Source organism: Xenopus laevis, chromosome 7S (assembly GCF_017654675.1).
Source record: "Xenopus laevis strain J_2021 chromosome 7S, Xenopus_laevis_v10.1, whole genome shotgun sequence".
Taxonomy (NCBI): Eukaryota; Metazoa; Chordata; class Amphibia; order Anura; family Pipidae; genus Xenopus; species Xenopus laevis.
The window spans coordinates 105,119,610-105,134,948 of NC_054384.1; the positions used below are offsets into that span (position 1 = coordinate 105,119,610).

The following is a 15,339-nucleotide window of genomic DNA, read 5'->3' on the forward strand; positions in this document are numbered from 1 at the left end:
TAAAGCAAACATGGCTCCGCTGGAACTTCCTGTTGGCCGGGCGCCCAGGCATAGTGGCCATTGTTATGTACAAACTGGCAGAAAAAGCCCCAGGTTTTGATAATGAATAAATATTCATGCTGTGTGCAAAGAGACTCTTTCTACCCCAGTATGTAACACTTGAACTGAGCCAGGGGTAGCAAGGCAGGTTGTGTTTCATATATAGGTCGGCTTAACCTCACTTTTAGGGGAACATATACATATATTTATAGGGTTAGTAAACCCTGCTGCACTGGACTGCTCAACCAAACTTTACTCTCAGTTGTTGCTGGACTACAAATCCCAGAATATTGTAGCATATAATAAAGGTTGAGGCATGCTGAGAGCTCTAGTCGAGCAACATCAGGGTTGTATTCTTAAAGGGATACTGTCATGGGAATAAATATTTTTTCCAAAAGGCATCAGTTAATAGTGCTGTCCAGCAGAATTTCTGCACTGAAATCCATTTCTCAAAAGAGCAAACAGATTTTTTTATATTCGATTTGAAATCTGACATGGGGCTAGACATATTTCAGTTTCCCAGCGGCCCCAGTCATGTGACTTAGGGAATGGCACTCGCAGTGCTTCAGGCAACTTCAGAAAATGAAGGCACTGCGAGTGCCATACCGCTGGCGATCTTCATTATAGCCGGCGGGAAGGCAGATCAGGGAGATTGTCGCCCGGAAAAAGAGACAATTAGTCGCCGGGCAACTAAATCTCCCCGTGTGCCCTTACCCTAAGAGAACAACTGCATGTAGCCATCAAACCCCGGAAACACTGAAGCTGGGTTAATAAGCGATTAATATAACACTAACGAAATGAACGAGTTTGCATTGCAAATAAAGTACATTATAAAACGTTCTAATGTCGGTTATTCATTGCATTATATCAGCGCCCCCTAGTGGTAGAGATGTGCTTTGCAATGTGGTTTCACTAAAGGACAATTGCATTGGAAATACACAGCGTGTTGCTCTATGGCAGGCAGATAACATACACAATAAGAAAACATGTTTTTAAAAATCATAAAATTTATTGATATCGAAATACCAATTTTTTTTTCTATAAAAATATATCAAATTAAGAAATAAATACATTTCGGCTCCTGTCCAGCAGAAGAACTCCTCTGTACATGTCTGCACACAATTCTATACACATGGCAAATGTATATACATTTAATATATACTGTAAGTGGATGCAAAGACTTTCTTATCTAACTGGGGGGGGTCAGAACGATCTCTATAGTGTCAGTGTTTGTGGGACCAAATGAAAAGGCAAGGATGGTGCCACTTTCTACATAAGTAGAGCTCAATGTCAGTAAGCTGCAACCACAGCAGCCCCTAGGAACAGGTTTGTTTCATACAATTATCAATTGTTCCAAATGATGTCAGTCTTTATACCCTCTTCTTTCTAATATACACCCCGTATCTTCTTGCTGTGTGCTTCAATGCGCCTCCATTGAGTGTCTTCCACCCAGTGTGTCCTGCGGGTGACGTACCTCCATGACCTACACCTACATCCAGAAGTTCTGCTCTGGGCTCTTCATGGAGTACATATAGTCTGCTGCTCTCCAACTGGGGATCCATAGTGGGGAAGATGTTCTGTATAAGCCTCTCGAGGGCTGAAATAGGGAATAAAATCAGTGTAAATATAAATACAAGAGACCAGCAATTGTGCATTAGTTATTGGCTCTGTGTATTCTAGCTTTATTACCATGCCAGTAATTCATTAACCTGAAAAGTCCCTTTGTAAAGGAGTGGTTCCCCTTTAAATGATAAATAAACCTTTAAAATAAGTGAATGTAAAAATTGACGAGGTTGCTATTCTATGTACTTCACAGAAATTCGATTGCAGACAGTACCACTCCGGAACTCCAAAAAATCTTTATTTTACATTATGTATAAAATTAAAAGCCTTACATGTCCCACAAGACACAATCAAAGACTAACTTTTTTTTTTAAATTTTATAGATAATGTAAAATAAAGATTTCTTGTATTATTTAAATTTTGATTTTTTTGTATTTAAAAATAAAGATTTTTTGTATTATTTAAATGTTGGGCTCCTTGATTCTACTATGTTTTGCCTTTGGGTGTTCTTGGAGTGGTGCCTGCCCTTTGCTTAAGGTCTGTGGCATGGCACCTGGAATCCTATAACCCAACAGATTCATGCCTCTTATGGTTTGGAAAATATTTTATTCTATGTACTTTTGTAATTTACATTTAATATTTATTTTCTTTTTATTCAAGATATTAAAGGATACGTGTACTGTTTAATACAAATGACGTTTTGGCTTCAACAGCACCACCTGCTGGTCAGTTTCCCACCAGTCTGACCAGCAAGTAGTTCAAGGAAGTTGTCAGGAGAAAGAAAGAGGCTGCTCTGATGTTCTTTATCTTAAGAAACAAACTAGAAACCTTTTTCACATCTTTCCAAGCAGAAGAACATCAGGCAGCCTCTTTCTTTCTCCTGACAACTTCCTTGACTACAAAAGTACATAGAATAGCACCCTCATTAATTCTACATTCACTATTTTAAAGTTTTAATTATAATTAAGTTAACTTTTAGTATGATAAAAAATGGCCAATCTAAGCAACTTTTAATCGGGTCTTCAATTATTATTTTTTCTTTTGTTTTTGAATTATCTGCCAGCTTTGCCAGCTTTCAAATGGGGGTCACTAACCCCATCTAAAAAACAAATGCTCTGTAAGGCTACGGATAGATTGTTATTGCTACTATGTTCTATTCGGGCCTCTCCTATTCATATTCCAGTCTCTTAATCAAATGAATGCATGGTTGCTAGGGTATTTGGGATCCTAGCAACCAAAATGGCTGAAACTAAAAACTGGAGAGCTGCTGAATAAAGCTAAATAACTGAAAAACCACAAATAAAAAAGCTCAATAACTCAAAAAACCACAAATACTAAAAATTAAAACCAATTGCACAATTGTCTCCAGAACATCCCTCTCTACATCATACTAAAAGTGAACTCAAACATGAACAACCCTGTGCAAATCCATTCCACCCACAATCCTTTTTTAGTCTCTCATCCACCCCACCTTTTTTCTTTTTATTCCTCTTCACTCCACTCCCATCTACCCAGTGCACTTCCTTACCGGAGTTTGGCAAACCCCACCGGGGGTCCAAGTAGCCTGCTCTGAGTAAATGTGGGCCAGTTTCCTCGGTACTGCTGTCGGACCCCACTGTCCATATCTTCTCCCATGTCGCCTATGGAAGATGCAAATGATGAGCTGGGGCTGGTGCTCCCTATACCACTGTCCAATGAGGTGTTGGGGATGTCGCTCTCGCAAGCTTGATGGCAAAGTGCGGTTGTCCATGGGATCAAAGCTCGCCACAGTGTATGGATGACTATATTCCCTCAGTCTGAGAATGGAATGAGACTGCATCAGTGGATTGGATTGGAGGATACACAACAACAAAACCACATTCCTTTCCCTTGCACTGGCGCATACAACTTCATTTTCCCTTAAAGGGTTCTGTCATTATTTTAATGGTGTCGTTTTTTATTTCTAAATGAACACTGTTTACACTGCAAATAATTCACTCTACAATATTAAAATGTCATTCCTGAACCAAACAAGTGTATTTAGTTGTAATATTGGTGTGTAGGTGCATCTCAGCTCATTTTGCTGGTCATGTCATTAAGAAAGAGCCAGCACTTTAGGATGGAACTGCTTTCTGGCAGGCTGCTGTTTTCTCCTACTCAATGTAACTGAATGTGTCACAGTGGGACCTGGATTTTACTATTGAGTGCTGTTCTTAGATCTACCAGGCAGCTGTTATCTTGTGTTAGGGAGCTGCTATCTGGTTACCTTCCCATTGTTCTCGTTAGGTCTGTTGGGGGAAAAGGAAGGGGTTATAATCACTCAAACTTGCAGTACAGCAGTAAAGAGTGACTGGAGTTTATCAGAGCACAAGTCACATGACTGGGGCAGCTGGGAAACTGACAACATGTCTAGCCCCATGTCAGATTTAAAAATTAAATATAACAAAATCTGTTTGCATCTTTTCGAGACTAAGAAGAAAGACGCCCATCGGAACGCATGATGTGGGAGGGGGAGATAAACCATTACCCACTGTCCAATAGATCAATTCCACTCTGGTCACGTGGGCAACCGTAAAGAAATGCAGAGAAGAGAATAGAGGAACTTAAAGATCACCGGATCAGTAAATAGGATGTATCTCTCATGTCGGATGTCTTTGTTAAAAATCCAATTTATTTAATCATTGTAAAAGCACTTTTGAGAATGGATTTTCATTACAGAATTCTGCTGGAGCAGCACTATTAACTGGTGCGTTTTGAAAAAAAAAACATGTTTCCCCATGAGAGTATCCCTTTAAAGGAGAGCTATACCCAAAATGTATTATTATGTCCAGGCACTTCTCGTCTTAGTTGTAGCACTCCCAGCACAAAGAGCAATTGTAATGAGCCGGAAGTCATCCGGAGATGCTTCCTGTTCTAGTAAATGAAGCTTCTGCTATTGTGTATGGCCCCTGCCCAGAAAGAACAGCAGAGGGAGCTCTAGTTACACATCCAGTGTATAAATTGTTCACAGCATAAACTCTAAAGATAAAAAAATGTAAACTGCAAAAGTGCTCAGAAGAGCATTCTGATATTAAGTTATATGAAAGAATGCACATATGCCTCCATTATAGTTAAGCTGCTCATAAATGGACATTTTGAACAATATCTAATTGGTCCTTTCCCTGACCCAGTTCCTTCTATGGGCCACCAATTCCCTAACAGTTCTCAGTGGGGGTTACTCACCGGCAAGACACTTCATAGGGGTCAATCCATAGAGTTATCTCCCTCGGCAGTGCCAAATCTGTGTCTGTGATGCCACACAGGGCACACGCTTCCAATATACTTTCATCCTTCTGATGCTGGTTGATCCGGATACACCTAGACACAGAGATCAGATCGTTTACCAATTGTCCTTATCTATACAGAGCTTTGGTACTGATTGTGGGGGACATCGGCAGGGTGAGCATTATATTATAGGAATGCACCAAATCCACTATTTGAGATTTGGCCAAATCCCTGAATCCTTCATGAAAGATTCCGATCTGAATCCTTATTTGCGTATGCAAATTAGGGGAGGGTAAGGAACAAATGGGGAAAAAATATTTCACTAATACACAAAAGGGGCTCCAAACTCACAACCCCGTGGCTGCTCCCATGTTAAACTCCGGGTTGCTCTGTCCCCAGCGTCCCCACTGTCAACACGTAATCTCAGAGCCAAAGAAGGACGGCAATCCGGTCAAAAAAGGCAGGTTTATTGCAGAATCCTGCAGATGTACATGGCCTTACACGTTTTGGGAACAAATCCTAGCCTATAATTAAGGGATTTTTTGTTTTTTAAAGGTGGCCATACACGAGTAGATAAGGCTGCTCATATCGGTCGTTTAGACCAATTTATCTGCACGTGTATGGAGGCTCCCGATCGATATCTGGACACTATATAGATCAGGAAGGTTTGATTTCTCCAGACCAACCCGTCGGAGCCCATTGCGCTCGTCATAATCCGATCGTTCAGCCATATCCTCAATACAGCCCTGCCGTTAGCGACATATCGGAGAAAAGATCCGCTCGTTTGGCGATATCGCCAAACGAGCAGATCTTATAGTGTATGGCCACCTTAATTCGGATTCGGCCAGGCACAAGACTTCGGCCAAATCTGAATCCTGCTGAAAAGGGCAGAATCCTGCCCAAATCCCGACCAAATCCTGGATTCAATACATCTCTAGAGCATTATGCACACTTGGGGCCGCAACAATTGACAAAGCAGAACCAGAGTGACCCAGGAGTAGAGTGGACCTGGCAGAAGTACTGACCAATGCGCAGTTAGAATATAAATATGTCCTGCCAGCTGGGGCGCCATTTCAGCAGTGGTAAGGCCACTATTTGCTTATTCAGTCCCCAGGTGATACTGTAAGAACAGCAGAGATAGGGATAAACACTCCCTTTGCGCGCCCTCGGGTGAGAAGAAAAAGAGCAGAGATGCTAATCAGTCCAATGAGCTCGTTACCATTAATATGTACAATAATTATCACGACGGAAATAATGGCACAGCCTTTAAAGTGATTAAGATAATCAGGAAGATTTGCATACTCTATTGAATATCATGGCACCAGATCCAGTGGGCAAAAAGGTGCCCCAAAGCAGAAACATAATAGTGATGTGTTAATGTGTTAACTGTGGGGTGACTATGGCCATCTTCTTCTGACTCTTCCATCTTTCAAATGGGGTCACTGACCCCAGCAAAAAAAGAAAAACCAATAATGTACAGTTATTGCTACTTCAGTGCATGGTTGAACAACCCCTTTAACCAGGACAATAATAAGTATTAGTGGATTACCTGTATGCCTGTCCTTTCATAGGTTTCTCTGGGTACCAGTGGCCGGTGTATCTCCTGCACAGAATCTCCATCAGTCTCTCCCCAAATACCTCCACCAACACGGGATCCAGCCGGTAGCTCCCATTAGTCAGAGCCTTCAGATAGTTCACCCGCCACTATCTCTTCCCTCATCTCCGCTGGGACAAAGATGCTCATTTTAACTGAAGTAACAAAACAAAAAAAAACACAGAATAAATAGTTGACTCAGTCCAACATATGTGCAGTGTTATTCCTACCCTTCCTTCCCTACAGACAGTGTATGTGAGTGTAAGAAAGTGTGTGTGATCAGAGGAGGCTGTGAGTTTGTTAGAGAGAGAGAGAGAGTGTGAGTGTGTTAGAGAGAGAGTGTGAGCGTGTTAGAGAGAGAGTGTGTGTGTGTGTAAGAAAAAGATTGTGGAGAGTGTGTGTATGTGAGTAAGGGTAAGGCCACACGAGGAGATTCGGAGAGATTTTGTCGCCTGGCGACTAATCGCCTCGTCTTTTGAGCGACTATCTCCCTGAACTGCCTCAGCGTTTTTCCCCATAGGCTACAATGAAAAGTCGCCTGCGCTAATGCACACACGGCGATTGCGTTTTCTATAGTCGCCTGAAATTGCCTCACTGAGCAACTTTGGGCAACTATTGAAAACGCATCGCTGCGTGTGCATTAGCGCAGGCGACTTTTCATTGTAGCCTATGGGAAAAAACGCTGAAGCAGTTTTGGGGAGATAGTCGATCAAAAGACGGGGCGATTAGTCGCCAGGCGACAAAATATCTCCGAATCTCCTCGTGTGGACTAGCCCTAAGAGAAATATTGCGAGAGGGTGTGTGTATAGGTGTAAATGTGTGTAAGAGACAGTGTGTATGACTGAGTATATGAGTGTGAGTGTGCAAGAGAAAGACTGAGTGTGTGAGTTCTTTAGCCAATAAGTGTTATTGTGCCCATAGCATGGCAGAAAGCTCAGCAGACCAGTAGTATCAGCAGCTCCCACAGATGCTAAATAAATAGTATCCAGTGTGTGACTGGCCATTCTGTAGCCCCTCAATGGTTGTCACCTCTCCTGGAAAAAATACTATATTTTTATTATTTTTCCCTATAAATAATATTAGCACCGAGCATCATCTTGCCAGGTCGGTATAATATAATACTGGCCACCCCCTGATGAGAGTCACACAGCAATAACACTGCCTGAGATACAGAAGAAATGTTGAGACTTACCAGACCGAAGCAAACTGTTCCAATCCCGGTGAGTGAGCGGTAATTCCGAGCCCAGGGCCGGCTGGAGAGAGAGTACGTGAGTTTGAGAACGTGTCGCAGATTTATATGGGCCGGAGAGAAACCAAGAGCGGCCGGGGAAGGGGGTCTCCGTGTGATCTGATTGGCCGCTGGCGCTGTCTATTCACACCTAATTCCTTTGCAGTGTTAATTAAGCGGCCAGCGCTGCATTGTCTGGAGCCCCGCGCAGTGAGTGGGAAGTGGCGCGCACCCCGCGGGGCCCAAACTGTTTATTTATTTACTCTAATTCAGCGCCCAGACTGGCAGTTAAAGTATCCCTAGTTCTTATATGGGGTGAAACTGCCCACTGTGATCTCCAGTAACTGTACCGCGTTATACTCAGAAGTACTGACTGGCTCCCTCTTACTCCAGCCTATTGTCTGAACTACACTTCCCAGCATGCACAGCCACATATAGACCTAAACTCACATCTGCACTTGATATCCGGGTATGGCCAAAGTCTAGAACAGTGATTTGTTGCCTCTACCCTAAGCAGCCACTGGCCTACATCTCCCAGCATCCTCCTTGCTGTTCCCTCCTCCTCCTCTGGGAGTTGTAGTCCAACACCTGCTGCAGCCAAGAGATGGAAGTCTCCAGTCTAGAGGGAATTTTCCCAAAAATGGGAGAGGGACATAACTGTAAATGGATCAGACCCACCTTAGATTGGAATTTGAGTGGAAACCACCCAGTGGACTCAACCCACCAGCCTATCATCATCATCATCATCTCATACCAGATCAGTATAGGAATTATTGTTGTATAATAATTATTGCTGTATAGGAATTATCACAGTATAGGAATTTGGGCTGTATAGGAATTTTTGCTGTATAAGAATTGCCTGATTGGTAGGAATACATTTAGCCTAGCACCCCCACCCCCTGTCATAGGCTTTTTATACCCCCATGCAATAAATGTGAAAGGATTATTTGAACAAAAGGAAAACTCAATCTGTTGGAACAGGTTGGAGGTTTTTTTTTTTTTTGCAATACACATTTTTGGAGCAGGTGTCTGAATTTGTATAATACAGGTGGGCACTGATTTACCCACATTAAGATAAACATTTCATTTTAAAAACAATGCCAACCTTTACATGAGTATTTGAATGATAGGGAATAATAAACCCCCCTGAATGCACAAGGCTACAGGTTATACAGGGAACTCTGAGTATCACTCATGTATTATAAGGGATAATGTACCCCCTACTGTAATGATAAGGATATTAGAAGTCACTGAGGGGTTGTTCTGTGACCATATAAAGGCACAAGGCTGCAGGCTGAGTTATACAGGGAACTCTGAGTATCACTCATGTATTATAAGGGATAATGTACCCCCTATTGTAAATGATAAGGATATAAGAAGTCACTGAGGGGTTGTTCTGTGACCATATAAAGGCACAAAGCTACAGGCTGAGTTATACAGGGAACTCTGAGTATCACTCATGTATTATAAGGGATAATGTACCCCCTACTGTAAATGATAAGGATATTAGAAGTCACTGAGGGGTTGTTCTGTGACCATATAAAGGCACAAGGCTGCAGGCTGAGTTATACATGGAACTCTGAGTATCACTCATGTATTATAAGGGATAATGTACCCCCTACTGTAAATGATAAGGATATTAGAAGTCACTGAGGGGTTGTTCTGTGACCATATAAAGGCATAAGGCTGCAGGCTGAGTTATACAGGGAACTCTGAGTATCACTTCATGTATTATAAGGGATAATGTACCCCCTACTGTAAATGATAAGGATATTAGAAGTCACTGAGGGGTTGTTCTGTGACCATATAAAGGCACAAGGCGGCAGGCTGAGTTATACAGGGAACTCTGAGTATCACTCATGTATTATAAGGGATAATGTACCCCCTACTGTAAATGATAAGGATATTAGAAGTCACTGAGGGGTTCTGTGACCATATAAAAGCACAAGGCTGCAGGCTGAGGTATCACTTGTATGCGCAAATTTTACAAGGGTGACATTATTTTTTTTATAAGAACTGGTTATATATTGAAACTAACCCCCTACTTGAAAATATAAGGACATTGTATATAAGTCACAGAGGAGTTCCATTACCATATAAAGGCATGAGGTTGGGGGGCCAACTGGAGAGCTGCCCGAATAAAAAACTAAATATTTCAAAAGCCAAAAATAATAAAAATGAAAACCAATTGCAAATTGTCTCAGAATATCCCTCTCTACATCATACTAACAGTTAATTTAAAGGAGAAGTAAAGCCTAACTAAAGAAGTAGGTAGAAATGTTGTACATGATGTTTTTTGCTTCTGTACCAGCCCAAGGCAACCACAGCCCTTTAGCAGTAAAGATCTGTGTCTCCAAAGATGCCCCAGTAGCTCCCCATCTTCTTTTCTGCTGATTCACTGCACATGCTCTGTGCTGCTGTCACTTACTGAGCTTAGGGACCGCACTCACAATATACAGTACACATAGAATAGAAATGTCACAATATAAGGCTGCTTAGTAATTAATACACATAATTACTACATGGCAGCACAGAAACCAGTGCAATTAGCATCAGAATTGAATAATCAGCAAACCTGTAGCATCAGCTATATTACAGGGGAAGCTCATTTTCTGCTGGATAATTAGTGACGAGCCCTAAGCTTAGCTTCTCAACAGCCAATCAGAGCCCACTGAGCATGTGAGTGTCACAGACACTTTCCAAGATGGTGACCCCCTGTGACAAGTTTGAAGTCCTGGATCATTGCTGCTATTGACAAACTCAAACTTTAGCCTCGTGCAATAAGTTCAATATGGCATTTTTAGCCACATTAATTTTTAGGGTTTAGTTCTCCTTCAAAGGTAAACAACCCCTTTATGCTAAATAATAATAATAAGCCCCAGCGAGACAGTGAATGGCAGTTTAGGAAGAAATAAGCAGCGGAACAATAGTGTCTGGAATAGACCTGGTCCCATCAATTGACACGTGGGCCCCTGCGGAGACAGACACAAATAAGGTGCCACTGGGTGCAGAACGCCAATCAATGGATCTTGTATAGAGACCTCAGTCTCCTGAAAGGGAAAGTTTCACCAACACATCCGTTAATCAACATCAATAAAGAGGTTTCCTTTCTGCCAACAACTGTTTGGGTGGGGGTTAGGGTGCGGCTGCAGGGTGATAATAACTAGAAGTTACTGGGCCCCCACAGAAAAATCATTTTAGCCCCCCAATACTTTGGAAATATAGTGGGTTATGTAATAAATTACACTAAATTTGCCCAGGAGCAGTAACCCTAAGCAACCAATCAGCAGGTAGAATTTACTGGTCACCTGTTTAAAAGCAAACATCTTATTGGTTTCTGGGTTACTGCTGCTGGGCAAACTTACTGGCTATTAATTACATATGGGGGAAAATACTTTTTTTTAATAAACACATGAAACAGCCTGGGACCCCCTATACCTGTTGGGGCCCCACAATTACAATGTTTTCTCTGCAGTTACACCCTGGCACTGTGCAAATATCAGCTCCATTTACGAGTGTGACATGCAAAGTTGCCTTTCTTTTTTCCCACAATGCAGCGTTTTTTCCCACTGCTAAAGGTATTGGACCTGTTATCCAGAATACTCAGGACCTGGGTTTTCCGGATAACGGATCTTTCCTTAATTTGGATCTTCATACCTTAAGTCTACTAGAAAATCATGTAAACATTAAATAAACCCAATAGACTGGTTTTGCTTAGTTGGGATCAAGTACAAGGTACAGGTATAGGATCCGTTATCCAGAAACCAAAATACTCCGAATTACGGAAAAGGCTGTCTCCCATAGACTCCATTTTATCCAAATAATCTACATTTTAAAAAGTGATTTCCCTTTTCTCTGTAATAATAAAACAGTCGCTTGTACTTGATCCCAACTAAGATATAATTAATCCTTATTGGAAGCAAATCCAGCCTATTGGGTTTATTTAATGTTTATATGATTTCTAGTAGACTTAAGATATGGAGATCTAAATTACGGAAAGATCCGTTATCCAGAAAACCCCAGGTCCTGAGCATTCTGGATAACAGGTCCTATACCTGTACTGTTTTTTATTATTACAGAAGAAAAGGAAATTCTGTTTTTGGAATTATTTGGATAAAATTAGGTCTACTGGAGGCGACCGCTTCATAATTCTGTGTCAGATAACAGATCCCATACCAGGAAGTGAAAGGAGTGTGTTTTAAATAAATACATTTACTCACAACCCCCCCCCCCCAGGGGACGTGAAATACTTTAAGCAAATCTCCATATAATCATTGAATATATATATATATATAATTCCACATATAACGGCACTCACCATATAAAGTATCACGGCTGGGTGCTAACCGTAATTCACATAAGCCCAAGTTTGAAAGCACTCACAGCAGATTTCATCAGTGTATAAAAGGTTTATTCACCGCTCACATCATGTGAGCGGTGAATAAACCTTTTATACACTGATGAAATCTGCTGTGAGTGCTTTCAAACTTAGGCTTATATATATATATATATAAAATGGATCATGCGCCCCCCATGACACCTCTATTCTTATGTGAACAAATACAATACGTCAGGCCTCTCTGTAGAACTTAATCCAATTATTTCCAATATAATCTGGGTGCCCCTGTCTGAACCTTCTCTTTCTTAACACAAAAAAGGTGAATTTAATTGCATTTTTAAAATGTGTTTAGCTCCTAAGGGTAAGGCCACACTAAGCGATAGCGCGGCGATTTCGAGCGACAATAGAAAAAAGATCGCCGCGTGTGTTTTTACGCAGCGATTCCCCATAGACGCCAGCGCCAAAGTTTCGCCAGCGATTGCCGTTTAAAAGTCGCGGCGAAAAGTCGCCGCGAGTCAAATCGCCGCGCTATCGCTTAGTGTGGCCTTACCCTAAGTTTTTAAGTGCAGCATTAAGCTTGGAAGGGGAGGGGAGTTTGAACTCATGGTGCATGGGGGATGCTCAGCATTTTGCCTGCGCCTAATCTCCATAGCGTTAATTTGAACTTTCCTAGTGGGACCAGTTGTTCGAGGTATGGTTTTAGTTGTCCAGCAGGGGGCAGTGATGTCTGACCAAACACAAAGAGATTTGGTGGTGGATGGGGAGTACGAGAACTAGGGATGCTCTGAATCCACTATTTGGGATTCGGCCGAATCCTTCGTGAAAGATTCGGCCCAAATAACGAACCAAATCCTCATTTGTATATGCTGATTAGGGGTGGGAAAGGAAAAAAGGCAGAATCCTGAACCGAATCCTGGATTTGGTGCATCCCTAATGGGAACCAATCAGGGACCCAAGAGTCCTAAATATTGAATCAATGTTTAATATTGATAAGAATGATCCATCACTGTCAGGTTCATTCCTTGGGGTCATGGTATATCCACATTGCAGTCAGTAGGGGGCACTAATATAAATATATATCAGTCACTGTCTGGCACTTCAGCCTATGGACCAGCGGGATGTCCCAAATATTGTCCTTTGTTCTACCAAAAGCAACCAATCAGACGTTTGCTTTCAACTTTCCTTCTGCTGATTTGTCACTATGGGTTACTAGACCTGGAACCCACTCCTTACGACGCCGATAAAAGAAGAGGATACGGCTGGTGAAATTGGTAGTTTGTATTTATATAATAAATTATTATCTCTGTTACAAAAACCTTTATATTAATATAAAAAAAAACAACAACTATACAACGGTAACATATAACAAATCATAAGGGGGATTATTTGAGAACCTTGGCACAAGGCGAGTATTAGTACTAACCCACAGAGTATTAATACTAACCCAGCAGAATATTAATACAAACGCAACAGAGTATTAATACTAACCCAACAGAGTATTAATACTAACGCCAGCAGAGTATTAATACAAACGCAACAGAGTATTAATACTAACCCAACAGAGTATTAATACTAACCCAGCAGAGTATTAATAATAACCCAGCAGAGTATTACTACTAACCCAACAGCATATCAATACTAACCCAGCAGAGTATTAATACTAACCCAATAGAGTATTAATACTAAGCCCTGCAAACATTGCATAGGAGACAAAATCATATCATTTAAACATTATCATCAGCCACATTTGTAAGCAGAATTGATCCTCCCCTGGACATTACATTCACATTTGCACTATAAAGAGCTGCCATGTTGCTTGCTTCCGAGGGATTGTCTATAGGCCCGACCATTGAGCCTGTGCTTTTGCCTTTGCGAATCAGTGAAGCAGAAACAATAAATTATTCTAATGGACAGAAGAATGTTCTAACACAATAAGCCCCACCCTCAGAGAACTAATTAGAAATGCAGGGAAGGTGCTTGATAATTAGCATTAAACATGGGGAGTTATTACCCAGAATTCCCCCTGGGGGAGAGCGGTGGAACTAAGAGAATCAGGATACAAGAAACCGTCACCCAACAAACAGGAAAGTTCACTTTGCGCTAATTATAAGCGGTACAATAACGACTCAACGTTAAAGGAATGAGATCAGTAAAAGTTCTGGGGGAAATTGGGGAATATTTACATATCTATATATAGCTATATGTTATTATAAGATATTTAGATCAGGAGTGACCCAATGGTTGTTGCACTACATCTCCCAGCATCCCCTGCCAGCCTCATTGCAGGCTGAGAATTGCTACTGGGCCAAATATGCGACCGTTCCCATTCAGCCCCCCATGCCAAAGGGTTAATTAAATAAAAGGCTATAAATAAAAAGCGACAGGCAGTTAATATATAAATATGAGTAATACGGAGAGAAGCCCGAGGTTCAGGCTGGTTATCAGTAGCAGCAAGTAAACAACAGAAGGAATAATAATGAAGATGTTACTCTAATGTCACACCAGGAGATTAGTAGCTGCTACTGGTTTTATAGATGAGAGACAGGCAGTCTGTACGGGAAGCAGCTACTAATCTCTGGGACTGATATGGGCATCAGGGGAAAGGTACTAACTCCCAGCATTCTCAGCTAGCCAGGATATGATTGTAGTTCAGCATTGCAGGATTAATACCCCATGATTTGTGATTTAAAGTGGTGGTTCATCTTTAGGGCAGAGACACACGCTCAGATTCGGGGAGATTAGTCGCCCAGCGGCAAATCTCTTCTTCACGGCGACTAATCTCCCCAAACTGCCTCCCGCCGGCGATTTACATTTTACATTTTCCGAAGTCTTCTGAAAACGAAGTGCCCCGAGTGCCATCATGCCGGCGTTTTAGATTCTAGCCAGCGGGAGGCAGTTTGGGGAGATTAGTCACCCCGAAGAAAAGGAGATTTGTCGCTAGGTGACTAATCTCCCCGAATCTGAGCGTGTGTCTCTGCCCTTAAAGGGGTGGTTCACCTTCAAGTTAACTTTTAGTATGTTATAGAATGGCCAATACTAGAAACTTTTCAATCGGTCTTCATTATTTATTTTTGATAGTTGGCATCCCATTAACGGTCCGGATAAAACTGTAAACGAATGTGATAGAGAATGATGGGAGCCAGACCCATAAAGATATGCCAGTACTAGTAGCAATGGTTTAGCCCCTGATCCTTTGCACCCAAGAAATAAAAGTCTGGCTCATATGTAACAGTTTCTCCCTGAGAATTCCAAGGGCAAAAAGTCATGGATGGACTTCCAGCTAATACAGCACCACCTAGAGGTCTCTGTGTGAAACTGCAGCTTTCTTAGATT

The 15,339-nt window shown here is 41.7% G+C and overlaps 1 protein-coding gene across 1 annotated transcript; it reads right to left on the bottom strand.

The window, feature by feature from the left end:
• Positions 1 to 1,028: 1,028 nt before the first annotated feature.
• LOC108705053 (maternal B9.10 protein-like) lies at positions 1,029 to 6,604 on the bottom strand. Its single transcript, XM_041571679.1, is given in 8 exon segments — positions 1,029 to 1,636; positions 3,131 to 3,190; positions 3,192 to 3,209; positions 3,211 to 3,321; positions 3,323 to 3,398; positions 4,804 to 4,938; positions 6,395 to 6,541; positions 6,543 to 6,604. Coding segments are annotated over 8 exon segments (702 nt in total). The 5' UTR covers positions 6,590 to 6,604; the 3' UTR covers positions 1,029 to 1,528.
• Positions 6,605 to 15,339: the final 8,735 nt, after the last annotated feature.